The following is a 14,821-nucleotide window of genomic DNA, read 5'->3' as shown; positions in this document are numbered from 1 at the left end:
CACACACACACACACACACACACACACAGGAAGAGTGTGGGTGTTTGGGAGCAGCTGCATGGAGAAGCATCAGACCCCGCTTTCTCCTGGTGTAGCCAGCATCTCTCCTCCCTTATCTTTTTCTATCCCTCTATTTACTCATTTCCTTCACATCTCTAACACTGACAGAAACATACTTGAAAACCGAACATAAGATTGCATCTGCACTGGTGGCAAAAAATTAGCTGGTGTACAGAAAACATGGTTTGCGCATGTTGCAATGCAAACAGTGTGTGTGTGTGTGTGTATGTGTGCGTGTGTCCTGTTTTTGTCCTCTTTCCTCAGAATGGTAACACACCAGCACTTCACCACCTGAAAGATCAAATGTTGCACAACACTTTCCTGTGTAGATCTCTAATCGAGGGCTTGTCGGTAGCTTCGATTCCAACACCTGTGCGAGGCGAGGCTCGATGACTCAAGACACAGATGGACAGCAGATAATGCCAGGAAATTAACGTAAGAAAGAAGTTTTGGAAATTTAACTGACAGTTAACAGCCTCAGCTGTAAAATGTCAATCTTTCATTGTTACGCAATCATCTTTGTATGGGCTTGATTAAAAAAACAAAACAAGATGATGAACAGGATGTACTGCATCTGTCAGTAAGGATGTAAATGCACTAGTTGGTAGTATCTGAATCAAGGCCATTGGAGTCTTCCTCTAACACGAGTCTGCACAGGTGCAAGTGCCTTAGCATTTTTATGTTTCACTTTCCTTTCCAGTTGTCTATTCTTACATACTAATGCTATCATCCTGTCCCATTCCAATCAGTATTCCTCTTTGTATTCTATTTTCCTCTAACTCCTCTCTGCAACTCCTTTCTGTCAGCAGCACACCCCCAGTTAAGTGGTTACTGTGCTGAAGACACTAAGCAGTTATTTCTGTGTTTCCTGTGTGTCATGTGGTGGTAGCTCAAGCTAGCTAGCATGGCTGACAACACACAGGCTCCCAGGTGCAGAGTGTCACAGTGTGGGCCGTCAGCCAGAAAGCCTGTGGGCCAGTTAGCAAGCCAACTAGGCCCTGCAGCACGTGCTGCCCTCCACCCCCACCCTTAACCCATTGCTATTCCCAGTGGAAAGGATGAACAGGCTTGTGACATTTTCTCTATGGGAAAGAACGTCCGCTTGTCTATGTGAGCTTGTTTTTATTTTATTTTTAACAAGGGTATTACTCCACCAAACTAATCTGTTTGGGGATACAGTTGGTATAAATGACTGAATGGGTCATCTACCTGTCAAACTTATGCTACTCTTGAATAATCTGCTGTTTCTCCCCCAGAGTTCAGGGGGTGAGGCTGCGCCGACAGAGAAAGCCTCAAGTGAAACCAGCATGCAGGGGCACCAGGGTTCACCCTCTTCCCCCAGCTCGCCCCCAGGTCGCAGATGCACCGACCCAGACAAGGCTGCACTTCTCTGGGCAGCACAGAGAGACTGCTGTGCTTTGGTTCCTGGAGCCCTGATGCTCTGATTGAGACCCTGCACCAATGCAGGAACCAGAGGGAGGGGAAGGGGAGAGCAAGGGAGTGGATGCAAACACATCTGGCATCTGCAAAACCCTGCATTCAACTCTCATATCATCATGACAAAATGTACAGGCCATATAGAAAAGCGATTTCTGTTTCCCCCCTGCTATCACACATGCAACAGAAGATTCCCCCCCACACACCCCCCCACACCCCCAATTGTATGCCTACTACCTCTACAATCTAGAAATTATGTGAGGCACAGGACAAGTCACAATTCTCCAGCTGGTAGGACAGCACCAGAATACACCACTCTCTGCTATTGTTCTATTTATATAGCTCAACAAACAAAGCCGTGTTGGTGTCTAAAAAAACAAAATTATTTAGTGGCATGGCAGTTAAAGAGGAAATGGTCTGAAACAATGCTATTTTCAATTATGTATACAACTGTTAACATCTATTAAAGCTGTCAAGGGGAAGATAAATGAAAAGCTGTGAAACGAGGACACAATACAGAGCATATCAGAGTGCAAGAAATTTGTGTGGGTGCATGTCTCTGCAAGGTGTCTTTTTGGTGTGTTTGTTTCTTTTGCGTGGGCGCTGCCTTTTGCATTAGGCGGCAGTACAGGACGGAGTTAGAGGTAGTGGTTGGGACGTGTGTTTATATGTGTGTGTGTGTGTGGGTAAGAGTGCAGAATACTTCTGATAAACAAGCAGCACCTCTCTCTATCCGTTTCAGCCCACTCGTCCAAAGTCACGCATTTATCTACTGTTTTCTTTAAATGGTTTGGCGATAATTTCTCTTTATCGGTTTTAAAGCATGAAGAATTTTAATTTTTAAGTAGGAAAATGCATGCATGTAAGGGCATTATAGAATAACATACGATTATGTAGATACACAGTGGTGTTCTGCCTCTGAGCTGCCTCCTCTCTTCAGGGTGACTGAGTAAGAGGCATAGCAGAGAGCTGGAGCGGTACGCTCTTTGTGGCCAGCTGTGGGGCCATTAAAGGCCCATCTGCAGACAATAGGCTCTGTCTGAAGGGCACACACAGCCTGGTTCCTGTCCTGCTCTGCCTCACTGTGTTTGTGTATGGATGCGTATATGATAGTACCATGCATTTCCTTGCCCCATTTTAATCTATTACAAAGGAATACACAGAAAACATACACTTACTCATGCAGCTACTTAGAAATGTAATTTCAATGTAACTGCACTAAATGCTGTAATTTTCCACAGCAAATCTCTACCTACATATAATGGACTCATAACCACCGTTTGTGATAACGGCCTCTCAATGTTGCAGAGATAAACAAGTCAATACATCATTGTAGATGACGGAAAAACTGATCTCATGGCGCGATTAAAGCTTTCATGCAATTTTTTCTTCAAAGACAAGGAACTAAAGATCACTTCATTAAAAGGTTATCTCCTCTCACACTTGAAAAACACAACAGCATGCAAAAACATAGGCGGGAGCTGGGAAACAGCTAGCTGGCCCAACCACATACCACTCAGCGCGGTTCGATCAAGCAAGCCACAGCTACACACACACACACACACACACACACACACACACAGACACACACAGACACACACAGACACACACACACACGGCTGCTGCATGCAGGCACATGCAAAAAATATCTGTCCCAATACTAAAATAGGCCCTGAGAGGTTGCACCTGCACCTGTGCCCTGGTCCACACCTACACACAGGTGTCAGGATGTGACACATACACACAGACAGAGAAAGAGATACAGCAGAGAGGGAGGGGGAAATACGAGAGCGGGGTGAATCACACTGCTGCGGTCGACCAAAAAGCTTTTTCTAGATATTATCTCTGTTTTTTGGAGTCTAAAGATGAGTGTGATTTTTATTTTTAAATAGACTTCAGGTGTAATTATAAAAAAGTACTGCACACAATTCAGTAATTTGTCTGTTCTCTCTGATATGTAATTATATAATATGACTTGTAAACATAATCATGGGTTTGCGGCGAGTGGAATGATTGTTTAAGCAAAGTGTGCATCATATTGCATACATGAGTCTCATTTTGCAATCCAGAATGAGTGGTATCTGATGGGTGTATTTGTGTGTCACACTGAGTCATAACCATTAGTCCCTCATTGGTATGGTCCCTTCTCAAACAGGGCAAAAAAGGGGAGAAATTATCTAAAAAGTGCTTAGCCTTAAAATATATATAGCTAGCTGCATGGGCAGACTCACGCATGCATGAACACAACGATACACACATGCACGGTACATAAACAAAAGGTTGGATGACATACATTTTATTATTTCAAAGTGAGACAGAAAATAAAGGCAGTATTTAGTCTGTCTTGATAAACGTAAATTCAGTTATTCACAGTAAAATAAAAATAATAAGAATTAAACTCAAAGAGCCATTATTTTGTTTGTCTTTTACTAAGCTACTGACCATATTAAAACCTGCATTTAAGAAATCTGAAGAACTGTTACCAAAGTCTGAGTCTTGTAGTGATCTGGCTTTAAGATGAACTCCAAAAGGTTGCTGGATAGTAAACCTATTAAGGTTGGTTGATTTTCTTCTAGTCAACCAACTTTGGAATACAAAGTGTTTACATGGTTTCTTAGCTCCAATTTGTCACATTAAAGGGAATGCAATAAAAACACTCTGATGGGCCTCTAGTGTATTCTTTGAGAAACACTGACACCTCGTGGAAGCTGACGGTTGCTGCAGTCCAACAAGACGCTGCTACAGCTGCAGTAAAACTTCAAGAGGAATTATCTTTTTATGTATTTATTTCCTTTTCCTTTTCGTCAATATATTTAGTGCATTTAACAAGTTATGCAAAGCAATTTGAATTCCCTTGTTTCACAGGTGCTATACAGAGGAGGTTTTCTTACAGTGTGGACTATTTTCTTACTTTTTACAAATTTCTCTCTCTCTCTCTCTCTCTCTCTCTCTCTCTCTATATATATATATATATGTGTGTTTGTGTTTGCATAGTAGTGAAATATTCATGTTTTATTTGTATGTCTATTTCTGTGTACATTGTGAGCAACCTTTTACACATACTTGGCCAAAAATGCCTATTCCAACGAAGCTTATTCAAGGCATTTGTAATTGAACTTGCATCCCCCCATGTTTCTGAGTTAAGTGGAAATCAATCATTGCTTTATTAACCTGTATGCAAAATTACAACTCCCACTATGGCCACGCCAAGACCCGCCCTACGAAGCATCTGGATTGGCTGGGGTTAGGTGTTTGACCTTGAGTGGTTAATGTGAAGGATAGGACCTGAACAAATGGGTCTACAATACCTTGCGTAAGCATGAAGGCCTGGCCAATATGCTATTGAAGGGCGGGTCTTGACGACAACGCAGCGCATAGCCTACCGGGGAAAAAAAAATTTGACCAGGCAGAATCAGAACAGATTTCCTGCATTTTTGTGGTGGCACGACACAAACATATTTAAGACCCATCCAATCTGAGTTTAAGATAATTGCAGACAAAAAACCTTTATTGAAAATCTGCCAAATAAGTTATGTTACTAAAATACTAGTAAAATACTTTTGAAAAGGAAAGATTAAGGACAACAAATGACAAATTAAAAGCCGTCATAAATTCTCATCCTTTTCTTTCTCACCACAAATCCCTCACAGTTCATCCTTTCCAGCTCCAATGGGACAAGAGACTCCAGTGCCTTTGAGGCCACAATAGCCATTAGGAACCTTCTTCAGGTACTGCTGGTGATAGTCCTCTGCGTAGTAAAACGACTGCCCCTCCAGGATCTCTGTGGTGATGCGACCGTAGCCTTTTTTATCCAGCTCCTAGGCACAAAATACAAACCCACAATAGTGACTGTACAGTTCCAAGTTTCCGAAACTAAAGATAAGCAGAGGGAAAAATAAAATGCCAGATGAAGTGCAGAATGCATTCCAAATAAACTGTATAATTAAGGTAGTTCAGCTAAAAATCTTCACAGATTAAACACTTTTTAACCTATTTTTCTATGCATATTACACACAGTGGAATGACAATCATTATGAGGTTGGATTTAAGAGGTGTGTTCACTTAAATTCTGAGATGCAGAACTACTGGACTCCTTGATCAACTGCAGGTTATCAGTAAAAGAGACCCATCTGTGAGGAAAACATTCCAAGTATGCAGCACCTTCATGTGCTCGGTTTCCATCACCACAGTTATGACATACTTTCAGCACTACTTTCTCCGTTTTCCCTAACTTCCTCAAAATGAACACACCTCTGTAAATGGTTGTTCTAGTCTGTGGTGTATTGGATGTGAACTTTCAATACCTCTCACTAATACAGTAAAGAGGTTTTGCTCCGTGGCTAGAAAGCCGGGTGATTGAGTGACAGAAGAAAGGAACATATTTTTCTTTCAGTAGTGCCGCTTGCCTCTGTGGTTCTCTCTGTGGGACAAAGCATCAAAGAGTATCCACTCTCTTTGAGAACTCCTTAAGACACTTTTATACTTACACTTTTCTAAACACCTTGAGAAAAGGCTTCAAACACTCTAAAAAAAGAGCACACTCACATAGACACACACATGCACACTCCAAACACCTCTGACAAATATGTGAAATACCTGCTGGGTGGAGTGGTTTTCTCTATTAAATATTACAAGCACTCAACCCTCTCTAGATCAGTGCTCCTGAGAGCTAACAAAACAACAAGTTCGGGGTGCACTGGGAGTGTCTGTGGGCAACAAGTAGCTTGCATGTAGCGCTACACTTCAGAACCGTGTGCAGCACTGAGGAGCTTTGCTTTATGGAGGCGTCAATTGGCAGGGTTCAGCAAGCACCATGAAACAGAAGCTAAATGAATCCAATCCTGGCTCAATGTGTTCTTATCAGCTTCTGCACGATACTGTTGTGGATCCTGCTGGAGAATTTAAGGATTCTTCATTCGTCGTAAAGTGGCAGTTTGCTCCCTTTATGGAGGCTGTGGTAAGGTTGAAATCAAAGAGGTTATGATGGATTTTTCAAGGTCGGAAAAAAGCAAAAGGTCTTATTAAAGCTTCTCAAACGACTGCAGGATCATCCACATTTCCATTGTTAAACTGTAATGCTCTTCATGTTCACTTGTGAAATATAGTGAAAGACACAGCTTCTTTTTTATGTCAAGACTTGTGAGACATGTCCCAGAATGGAGTTGTCCCTTTATGGTCCTCATTTATGAAACGTGCGTACGACCTTAAACAGGCGTAGGATGGGGGTACATCGATTCCTACGCAAAGCTCGGCATTTTTTAATTTAAACGTGAGCGTAGGCTGCGACAAAATCTCACTTCTGGTCTGAACTCTTGTACGCAAGTTTTAGAGTATTTTGCCAGAAAAAGTCTGCAACATTGTCTTAGCCTGTGGAGTTCTGCACAACATCGGGGGCTACACGAAGGAGACAAGATATTATTCCTTGCTTTTAAAAGGTAAAGTGTTATTTTTGGCAATGATATTCAGTACAAGAATTTTTAATTTATTCTTCAGGTTTTCGTTTGTGTTGTTAATGGTCACAAGTGAACGATTTCTTTCTGCCGTTAAAAAAAGAAAAAAGAAAAATTAAAATAAAAAACACTGCCTAAACTCTGCTACTGTGTTTCTTTAAATGTACAGTAGGTACGCCTACATGTAGGCCTAAACGATTGCAATTTAAGCCTATATAGTACTATTAGGACTATAGCATACACATGTCAAGGATGTGTAAATTAAATAAACTTCAGCTGGAGTCTGATTTACTATAGCAACACTGTTAACCGCATTAGTAATTTCTTTCCATTTTGCATTTTTTTCTACAGCCTTCAATTCTGTTTTTTAGGCTGCAAAACAGCAGTACACACCTTGGAAATAAACCTGATATGTCAGCGTTTCAATCTCCACCTCTGAAAAGTTCTGCTTCTTTGCCGGCTTACGTCTCAACATTTTGTAAACTGGCCGAGGCTTCAAAACCAAGAATATATGCTATGCTCATACCGTATCTGCCCTGTTTTCTACTTTAGGTTGATAAATGAGGGCCTTTATGTACAATAATAAAAAATGTATTCAATGGCAGTTAATTTTTTTTTATATGGTCAATGGCTCATTTGTTGTGTGTAACGTAAAAGGTGTTGCTCGTAGTGATGAATCCACAGAATTGTACATCAATGTTTTGGTTTTATGGACAGCAATGTCACCGTTTTGGTTCATTCTCACTGCTCTCATTAACCTCGTTTCCAGCAACAGCCGGCAACTATTTTTCAGAGCGAAAGTGCTGATAAACCCCCTGTGTGCTACCTGCTCAGCACCAGATGGAAAATGGACAATGTTTGTGAACAAAGCAGAACATTTAGCAGCTAAAAAGCCAGATATTTCCTAAAAAACGGATCGTAATAATAGGACTTGCATTCTCCAGTTGCCCAAGAACTCCTAATTAATCAAAATGTTCAGTGTCTGCTGGGTTAGCTGCTCTGCAACTTAATAGAATGAGAACATGTCACTGTTGTGTTTACAGGTTGTTCTGCTTTCCACAGGTGGCCATATAAATCAATTAATAAAGATCTAAATATAAAATACATATATGCCGACAATTTAGAAGAACAACCATCAAAGTGTCATTGTAAGAGAATAGATCAACACAAGCTTCCAGAAACTCCCATTGGTGTTCACCTGGGTTGAGAGCTGATGACTGCTAATAATAATATATTATTCACAATGTTTTCATACTCATCAAACCATTCAGTGACCCCTTGTGACATGTATGGAAGCATCAGCATTGTTATGATCTTCCACTTAAGTATTCAGGTTCTAACTTCATTTCTTGCTTACCTGTAACTATACTGAACAAAATTATAAACGCACAACTTTTCTTTTAGGTTTTTGCCCGCATTTTTTCAAATACCCATGTTAAGTTCCTCAGAGTTAAGAATCTGAAAACAGAAAATATTCAACATTCATATGAGGTGATAATCTAATCCATAATCAGAATTGTTGGAGAATAATTTACAATTAGTTGATTTACATTTTACGCACTTATATTTGCAAGTATGATACAAAATATGAAACATTTGCCTTTTCTAACTTCTGAGTTAAAACCAAATCAAGCCATATATGGTCCATGTGTAGCTTCACATCTTGATGGTGTAAATGAAGCTGAACAAAAGTACAGAAACTCTCATTTTGGACAGAACAAGTTGGCAATTTTATGTCATCTGTAATGTGCATGTAAGAGTAAGACAGTGTGTTTAAAAAAAAGCATCACCACTAATTATAAGAGGGAATAATAATGTTAGGGCAGCAGGGTAGTGTATACTTGTGTCCACATGGAGGCAGTGTGGCACTAGCTGTGTGTGTGTGTGTGTGTGTGTGTGTGTGTGTGTGTGTGTGTGTGTGTGTGTGTGTGTGTGTGTGTGTGTGTGTGTGTGTGTGTGTGTGTGTGTGTGTGTGCGTGTGTGTGTGTTTGTGTGTGTGTGTGTGTGGCAGAGGGGATGCAGTAGTCAGTAAATCAAAGCTCTGCGCCCCACAGAGAGGCTGAGGCAGCGGCTGACCTCTAACTCCTCAGTGATTGCCGCTACAATGTGAGGGCTCTAATCTCCCTGCAGGATGGACCTAACGTCCACAAACCGAATTACAGCCACAACCCCAACCTCACAAGCATGTACATATTTACCTTTCAAATGCACACTGTGTGCAGTCTGACACAGGAGAACCCATTTTTCCTGCCTAAATCCAACAGCATTGTAGAAAACCAGCCAACATGAGCGAGGAAGCTTTGTACATCATGGCCTAATTAATCAGTCATCATCACCAAACCACTGTAGTAGCAAACCCTTCAGGGCAGAGGCTGCTTCATGTGAGGAGAACACAATGTCCAAGAAAAGGTCTGCTATTCCGAGCAAACGTACACCCCCGCCCTGAAACCCACGCACGACTCCCTCGCTCACCATCCAGCCCTCTACAGCAGTCACAACACGGCGGCCATTTTAGATCTATAAATCAGAATGCATAGCGTCATGCCACTGTGTATAACCTTATGTGGCTTCTCTCTCTCTCTCTCTCTCTCTCTCACACACACATACTGCAGCAGAGGAATTGAGAGAAGCATGTGGATTGTAAAAAACGTTGGAGATGGAAGAGAAAAAATTCTAGAGAGGAAGCGCAAATGAGATGTCCTCAAGTTGAGCCTTTCGATGCTGGTGATAATGATGTCCAATGATGCTACATAGAGGGAGAGAAATGTGTTCATCCGTGTTTGTGTATGCGATTGTATTTATGTGTGAGTGTGTGTGAGGATTGAAACAGAAGGCCATGAATCCAGGACACGTTAGTTATAGTTCAGGGTGTGTGTGTGTATAAGTGTGTGTGTGTCTGGGTGTGTGTGTGTGCATACATTTGTATAACAAATCCCATTACACAGCCACATTATGGGGTCTCGCCTCCTATTTGACGACAAGGTAAACCTTTCAATTTTGGGGCAAAACTTGGTTTTAATTATGGTTAGGGTTGGGATTAGGCAAGTACTGTTTATGGTTAAATGTAATGTAAATGAATGTAAGTCAATGGTCAATGCAATGTCCTCCTGAGTGACAAAAACATTTGCGTGTGTGTATGTGTGTGTGTGTGTGCGCGCGTGCGTGCGTGCGTGCATGTGTGTGTGTGTGTGCGTGCGTGTGTGTGTGTGTGTGTGCGTGCGCTCACTCAGCCCAGTCAGCCCTTCCTTTCTTCACGCCTGTCGGAAAGACTCCCCTGTCAAAGGCATGGCTGAACGGTGCATATCTCTCTCTCACACTCTCTCTCACACTCTCTCTCTCTCTCTCTCTCTCTCTCTCTCTCTCTTCCTTTCTGACTCCATTGCTGACTTCCTCTCTCCCTCCCATGTGAGCACAGACCAACGCTTCGTGCTACCAAGTCCTCCCTGCTCTCCAGCCAAGCGAGAGAGCCCCTCTCGCCATCACCATCGCCAGAGAGACGGCCTCGGGATACAAATAGGACATGACACCCACGAGAGAGGGTGGAGGTGGAGGAGCAAGAAGAGGAGGAGGAGGAGGATGAGGAAAATGTACTCTCTCCTCTTGTCCTACTCTACTGTCTTGTCTCTCTCTGCCCCCCCCCCCGCCCCAGAAGGCCTAAGGCTGCAGAGTGGTGGGGACAAGACGCGCATTGACATAGAGTTTGTGACACGAGATGACTCATGGTGAAGCCATTTGAGGAGGGATATGACCTCAATTCTGCGATTTATGTAATCATCCCTTACTCCGCTCCTGTTACTGGTGTGTGTGGTTACTGCCATTTACCCTTTCTCTGGCAACTCTCCATCATTTTATTCATTTTTCTTGGTGTTCTCATTTCAATCTTTATAACCAAAATGTAAATAATGCAATGCCAAAAAATGTCATGCCAATACATGTTTTACAAGGTTTACAATATATATAGAATAATTTAGCAGTAGTGGAAGAAGTGTTAAGATCTTTCATTGCAAGCAAATTTGCAAAGCCTCGATGTTAAAATACATTCCTACATTCTTATAACTACAATAGTACTCAGAGAATCAAATGATGCCTGTAAAGGTGTTATGTTATTGAAGTATTTGGGATTATCATTGTCAATGCATTAATTTAATATTTTAGCTGGTCTAGATAAAGCTGATTTTAAACTACTTTTAAATACTTTTCTACTGCTATAATACCGCATATTTCATTAGCTGATCATATACATTTTATGTAGAATATTGATCTTTAACTAGTGACTACAGCTGCCAAAAAGTGTAGTAAAATAAAAGATTCCCCGTGAAATGTAGGGGAGTATAAAGTAGAAATGAAATAAAAATATTTCAATAAAGAGCAAGTACCTCAGAAAGAGAAAGCTGCACTTAAATAAAGCGCTTAAACGTACCTCGTTACTTTTCATTTTCAGAATGTAAAGACAAATGACAACAAATGGTTTGTATGTTTCTGCAAACTCTTGATGTCATTTGCACAGACCTAGAACCAAGGTATCGTTCACTTCGTTCGGAGCACACAAAGCCCTTCAACATGTTAAAAATGTAAATACACTTTGAGTACTGCGGAAAGCAAAGCTACTCTGTGGTACAATGCTGGTAACAGATAGACTGTGGTTCTGCCTGAAAATACATGAAGTATGCTGACATGATACTTATCGACTAGTCCGCGCCACCCCGCTTGCCCTCGATGACCTCAGGGAGAGAGATGGAGCGGGAGTGATGGAGAGACGACGGAGAAGGAAGACAGACGGGGAAAGAAAAAGACACAGTGATGGTGCAGAGACACGCAGGGAAAGATTGAGGGAAGTAAAGGAGTAGAGCATGGGAGATTATCCAGAGGCTGACAGAATGAAAACAGACTGTAGTGAGGTGGTGAAAAGCAGTCTGGAGGAGAGAGGATATAATGAAAGAGTAGTACAATATGCTTCTTGTTCCTGCCAAGTTCTGTAAAATGTCATATATGTAAAACATCCATGTACATCACTGTGTGTGTGTGTGTGTGTGTGTGTGTGTGTGTGTTAAAGCATGTGCATTTAGTCTGTGAGTCTGTATGCACAGAGGATGAAGAGTTTTTTTTCCCACTGCCCTGCTCTGTTCATCTCTCTTTCTCCGTGCGGGTCAGGCATCCATTTTAGCTGGGCTCTAATCTTCAGCGAGCGCGCCTACATTTTGTGAGCGAGGAAGCCAACACTCCTACATTTTGAGAGGGTGAGAGGATGCACACACTTCAGTCTCGGAGCGAGGAGGTGCGCGCTCCTACGTTGTTTTGTTGTTGTTGTTTTATTTTCCCAGGGCAAACAACAAGTATCTCAACATCTGAAGACGGAAAAAAGCAAATCATCCCTGCATTTTTGTGAAAAGCGATTGCCTTTTAAGATTTCAGCTGAAACCGTCCTTAATATTTTAATATCAAAATCTCACTGAGGGATGGGCATTTACCTACTGGCAATTAAAATGTTATTTGTGAACAATATACCTCTTATCATTTTCTATTAACAGGTTACATCTTTGCGATCGATCACTTTAGTACAAAGCAAAACAATTTCCATGTAAAGCACAGACTGACTATAAAATGCGGGGGCTGGGGAATAGCTGAAAGGGTAAATCTACTTTTGAAGACATTCCAAAATGAGAGACGTGAAGCCCGATTATGAAACCTGCTGATGCTGCGCCCCGTTTTAACAACCCCCAGGCTTCTCCTCTAGACTTCTAGCCCCAAACGATCCCCCTTTTTTTTAGTCATCATCTGAACCCTGTGCACCCCCCTGCTTCCCCCTTTCAAGCTCATTAAGTTAGGATGCCTTATCAGAGGGCACACTCACCCCTCCAAGGCCCTACACACACACGCATGTGCGCGCACACGCAATATTCAAGCTGGCTTAATAAAACCTATTGTTCATACATGCACACACTCATCTCTTACACACACACACACACACACACACACACACAGAAAAGCAACACGCACACCCGTTTTTCCATTTTTCACTCCAAACCCTAACCCATCTCTAACCCACCCCCACCACCGCCCCGCACTCTCCTCCTAATCAACTCTTCCCATCCCTTCTCTCTCACCCTCCACTCAACCCCACCCCCCGTTACCCAGCTCTGGGGAGACACATTTTAGCAGAGAGGGAGGGATAGAGAGAAAGAAAGAAGGGGAAAAGAGCGAGAGAAAGACGGGGGAGACAGAGGGAGAGAAAGAGATGCACTCCTCCTCTCTGCTGCCACAGCGGCTTGGCTACAGAAGCCTTTGATGTTCTGCAAATTTCAAATTTCATTATAGAGAACCCCCTTCTCCTCTTCCCCCTCCCTTTCCCCTCCCTCTCCTCCCCCTCGCTGCTCTCGCACTTAAACAAGCTTTTCTGCCTCACTCTCCTTCCCCCCCCCCCCCCCCCCCAAATGCTGAAGTTAAGAAACTGAAACTGAAAGCCCTGCAGAAGAGACTCTTCGTATGGGTTAATTATTCATTGGACTGTGCGTGTATGTGCCAAATGTATGTCTCTGTGTGTCTGTACGTACATGCGAGTGTGTATGAGTCATGGGCTAGCAGTGGGGTGGAATCTGGATTTTGTGATGCCTGTCTTATCTCCGATCGTCTTAGATCGCCTCCACGCACTCTCGCTTGTCACTCTACCGAACAAGCACTCACTTCCCCCGATACAAGAGCATTGGCCTTTAAGGATAAAACACAGTCACACACAACCTCACGTGCACATACGGATACACACAGAACGCCCTTTCTCTGTACAGATGCCATTTTCAATCCAGGGCGTTCTTGAGACTCAGCATCAATGCGGCACGGCAACCATTTCAGGGCAGAAAGCTGCCATTTTGGTTGAGAGTGTGTCAGCTGCTTTGAGAAGATATGTGTCCCAGTGGCCCTCAGATGAAACTGGGGTGCCACTGAAAGGGTTGACAAGTCGGTGGTGTCAGCAGTGTTGGTGGGGAGAGAGAAGGGGAGAACAAGAAAGAAGGAGGGAAGAGCCAGAGTGCGGTTTCTCCGCTGGATGTTCGTAAATGAGTGTCTGCTGTAAACTGGGTTAAGGTGCTCAGCCTTTCCCTGGCATGGAGGTTTTCAAGAAGATAATGCTTGATATAATAGCCTTTTTTGTGTTGTAACATGAACCCATTGAACCTTGTTGGTTTTCACACCGTTTACTCAAGGGCTTATGGTGTAGTTATTACATGTCTTAGCTGGGCATTAGTAGGCTTCTAAATAAAAGAAATGCTATCAATTCTCTGGTCAACTGGTCTCTTAACACTAAGGAAATTACTGAACCAATAGCACAACTCTGCAATCAAGGTCTCAAGAGCCACAGTAATCTTCCAAAGTGGTCTCACCGTTGCATTGTATTCACACGCTCAAATGCTCTGACTTACCAGAACTACACAGACAACCACGCTATTACATTATATTTTCAGATTCAAAATGGAACTTCACCAGCACTTGCTGCCCTTCTCCCCGACACACAACATGAGACCAGCACGCCTCACTAGGTCACTCTCACAGGCATTCATTCCACTCGCCACATGCAAAAACAACTATGGTCAGAAATCCGTTTTTTATACATACACCAAAATTTGTAATGACATTCCCTATCACATCAGAACACTACCATCCATCACACATTTCAAAAAGGCATACAAACTATTCCTTCTCAACAGTTACACTTGCACACATTGATTGTTCGTGTAATTCTAGTTTGCATTTTCTGTATTGTTTGCTTTTAGTTATCTGTGACTGTCTAGCCCATGCTAATGTCCTGTACAAATGTTTCTGTTTAATGTTTGTAAAGACAGCAAAGGTGCATGGCTTATAAACCTCTGTGTGTGTGTGTGTGT

The 14,821-nt window shown here is 42.4% G+C and overlaps 1 protein-coding gene across 3 annotated transcripts in view; it reads right to left on the bottom strand.

The window, feature by feature from the left end:
* Positions 1-3,777: 3,777 nt before the first annotated feature.
* msrab (methionine sulfoxide reductase Ab) overlaps positions 3,778-14,821 on the bottom strand; it is a 40,984-nt gene continuing 29,940 nt past the window's right edge. For all 3 annotated transcript variants that reach the window (XM_032499556.1, XM_032499557.1, XM_032499558.1), the window contains exon 6: positions 3,778-5,315. In XM_032499556.1, coding sequence (XP_032355447.1) covers positions 5,142-5,315 — 174 coding nt within the window. In that variant the 3' untranslated portion in view covers positions 3,778-5,141. The remainder of the gene's footprint in view (positions 5,316-14,821) is intronic.

This window comes from Etheostoma spectabile, chromosome 20, assembly GCF_008692095.1.
Source record: "Etheostoma spectabile isolate EspeVRDwgs_2016 chromosome 20, UIUC_Espe_1.0, whole genome shotgun sequence".
NCBI classification, from domain to species: domain Eukaryota; kingdom Metazoa; phylum Chordata; class Actinopteri; order Perciformes; family Percidae; genus Etheostoma; species Etheostoma spectabile.
The sequence above is the reverse complement of the archived record's forward strand: the minus strand, read 5'-3'. Positions and strand labels throughout refer to the sequence as shown.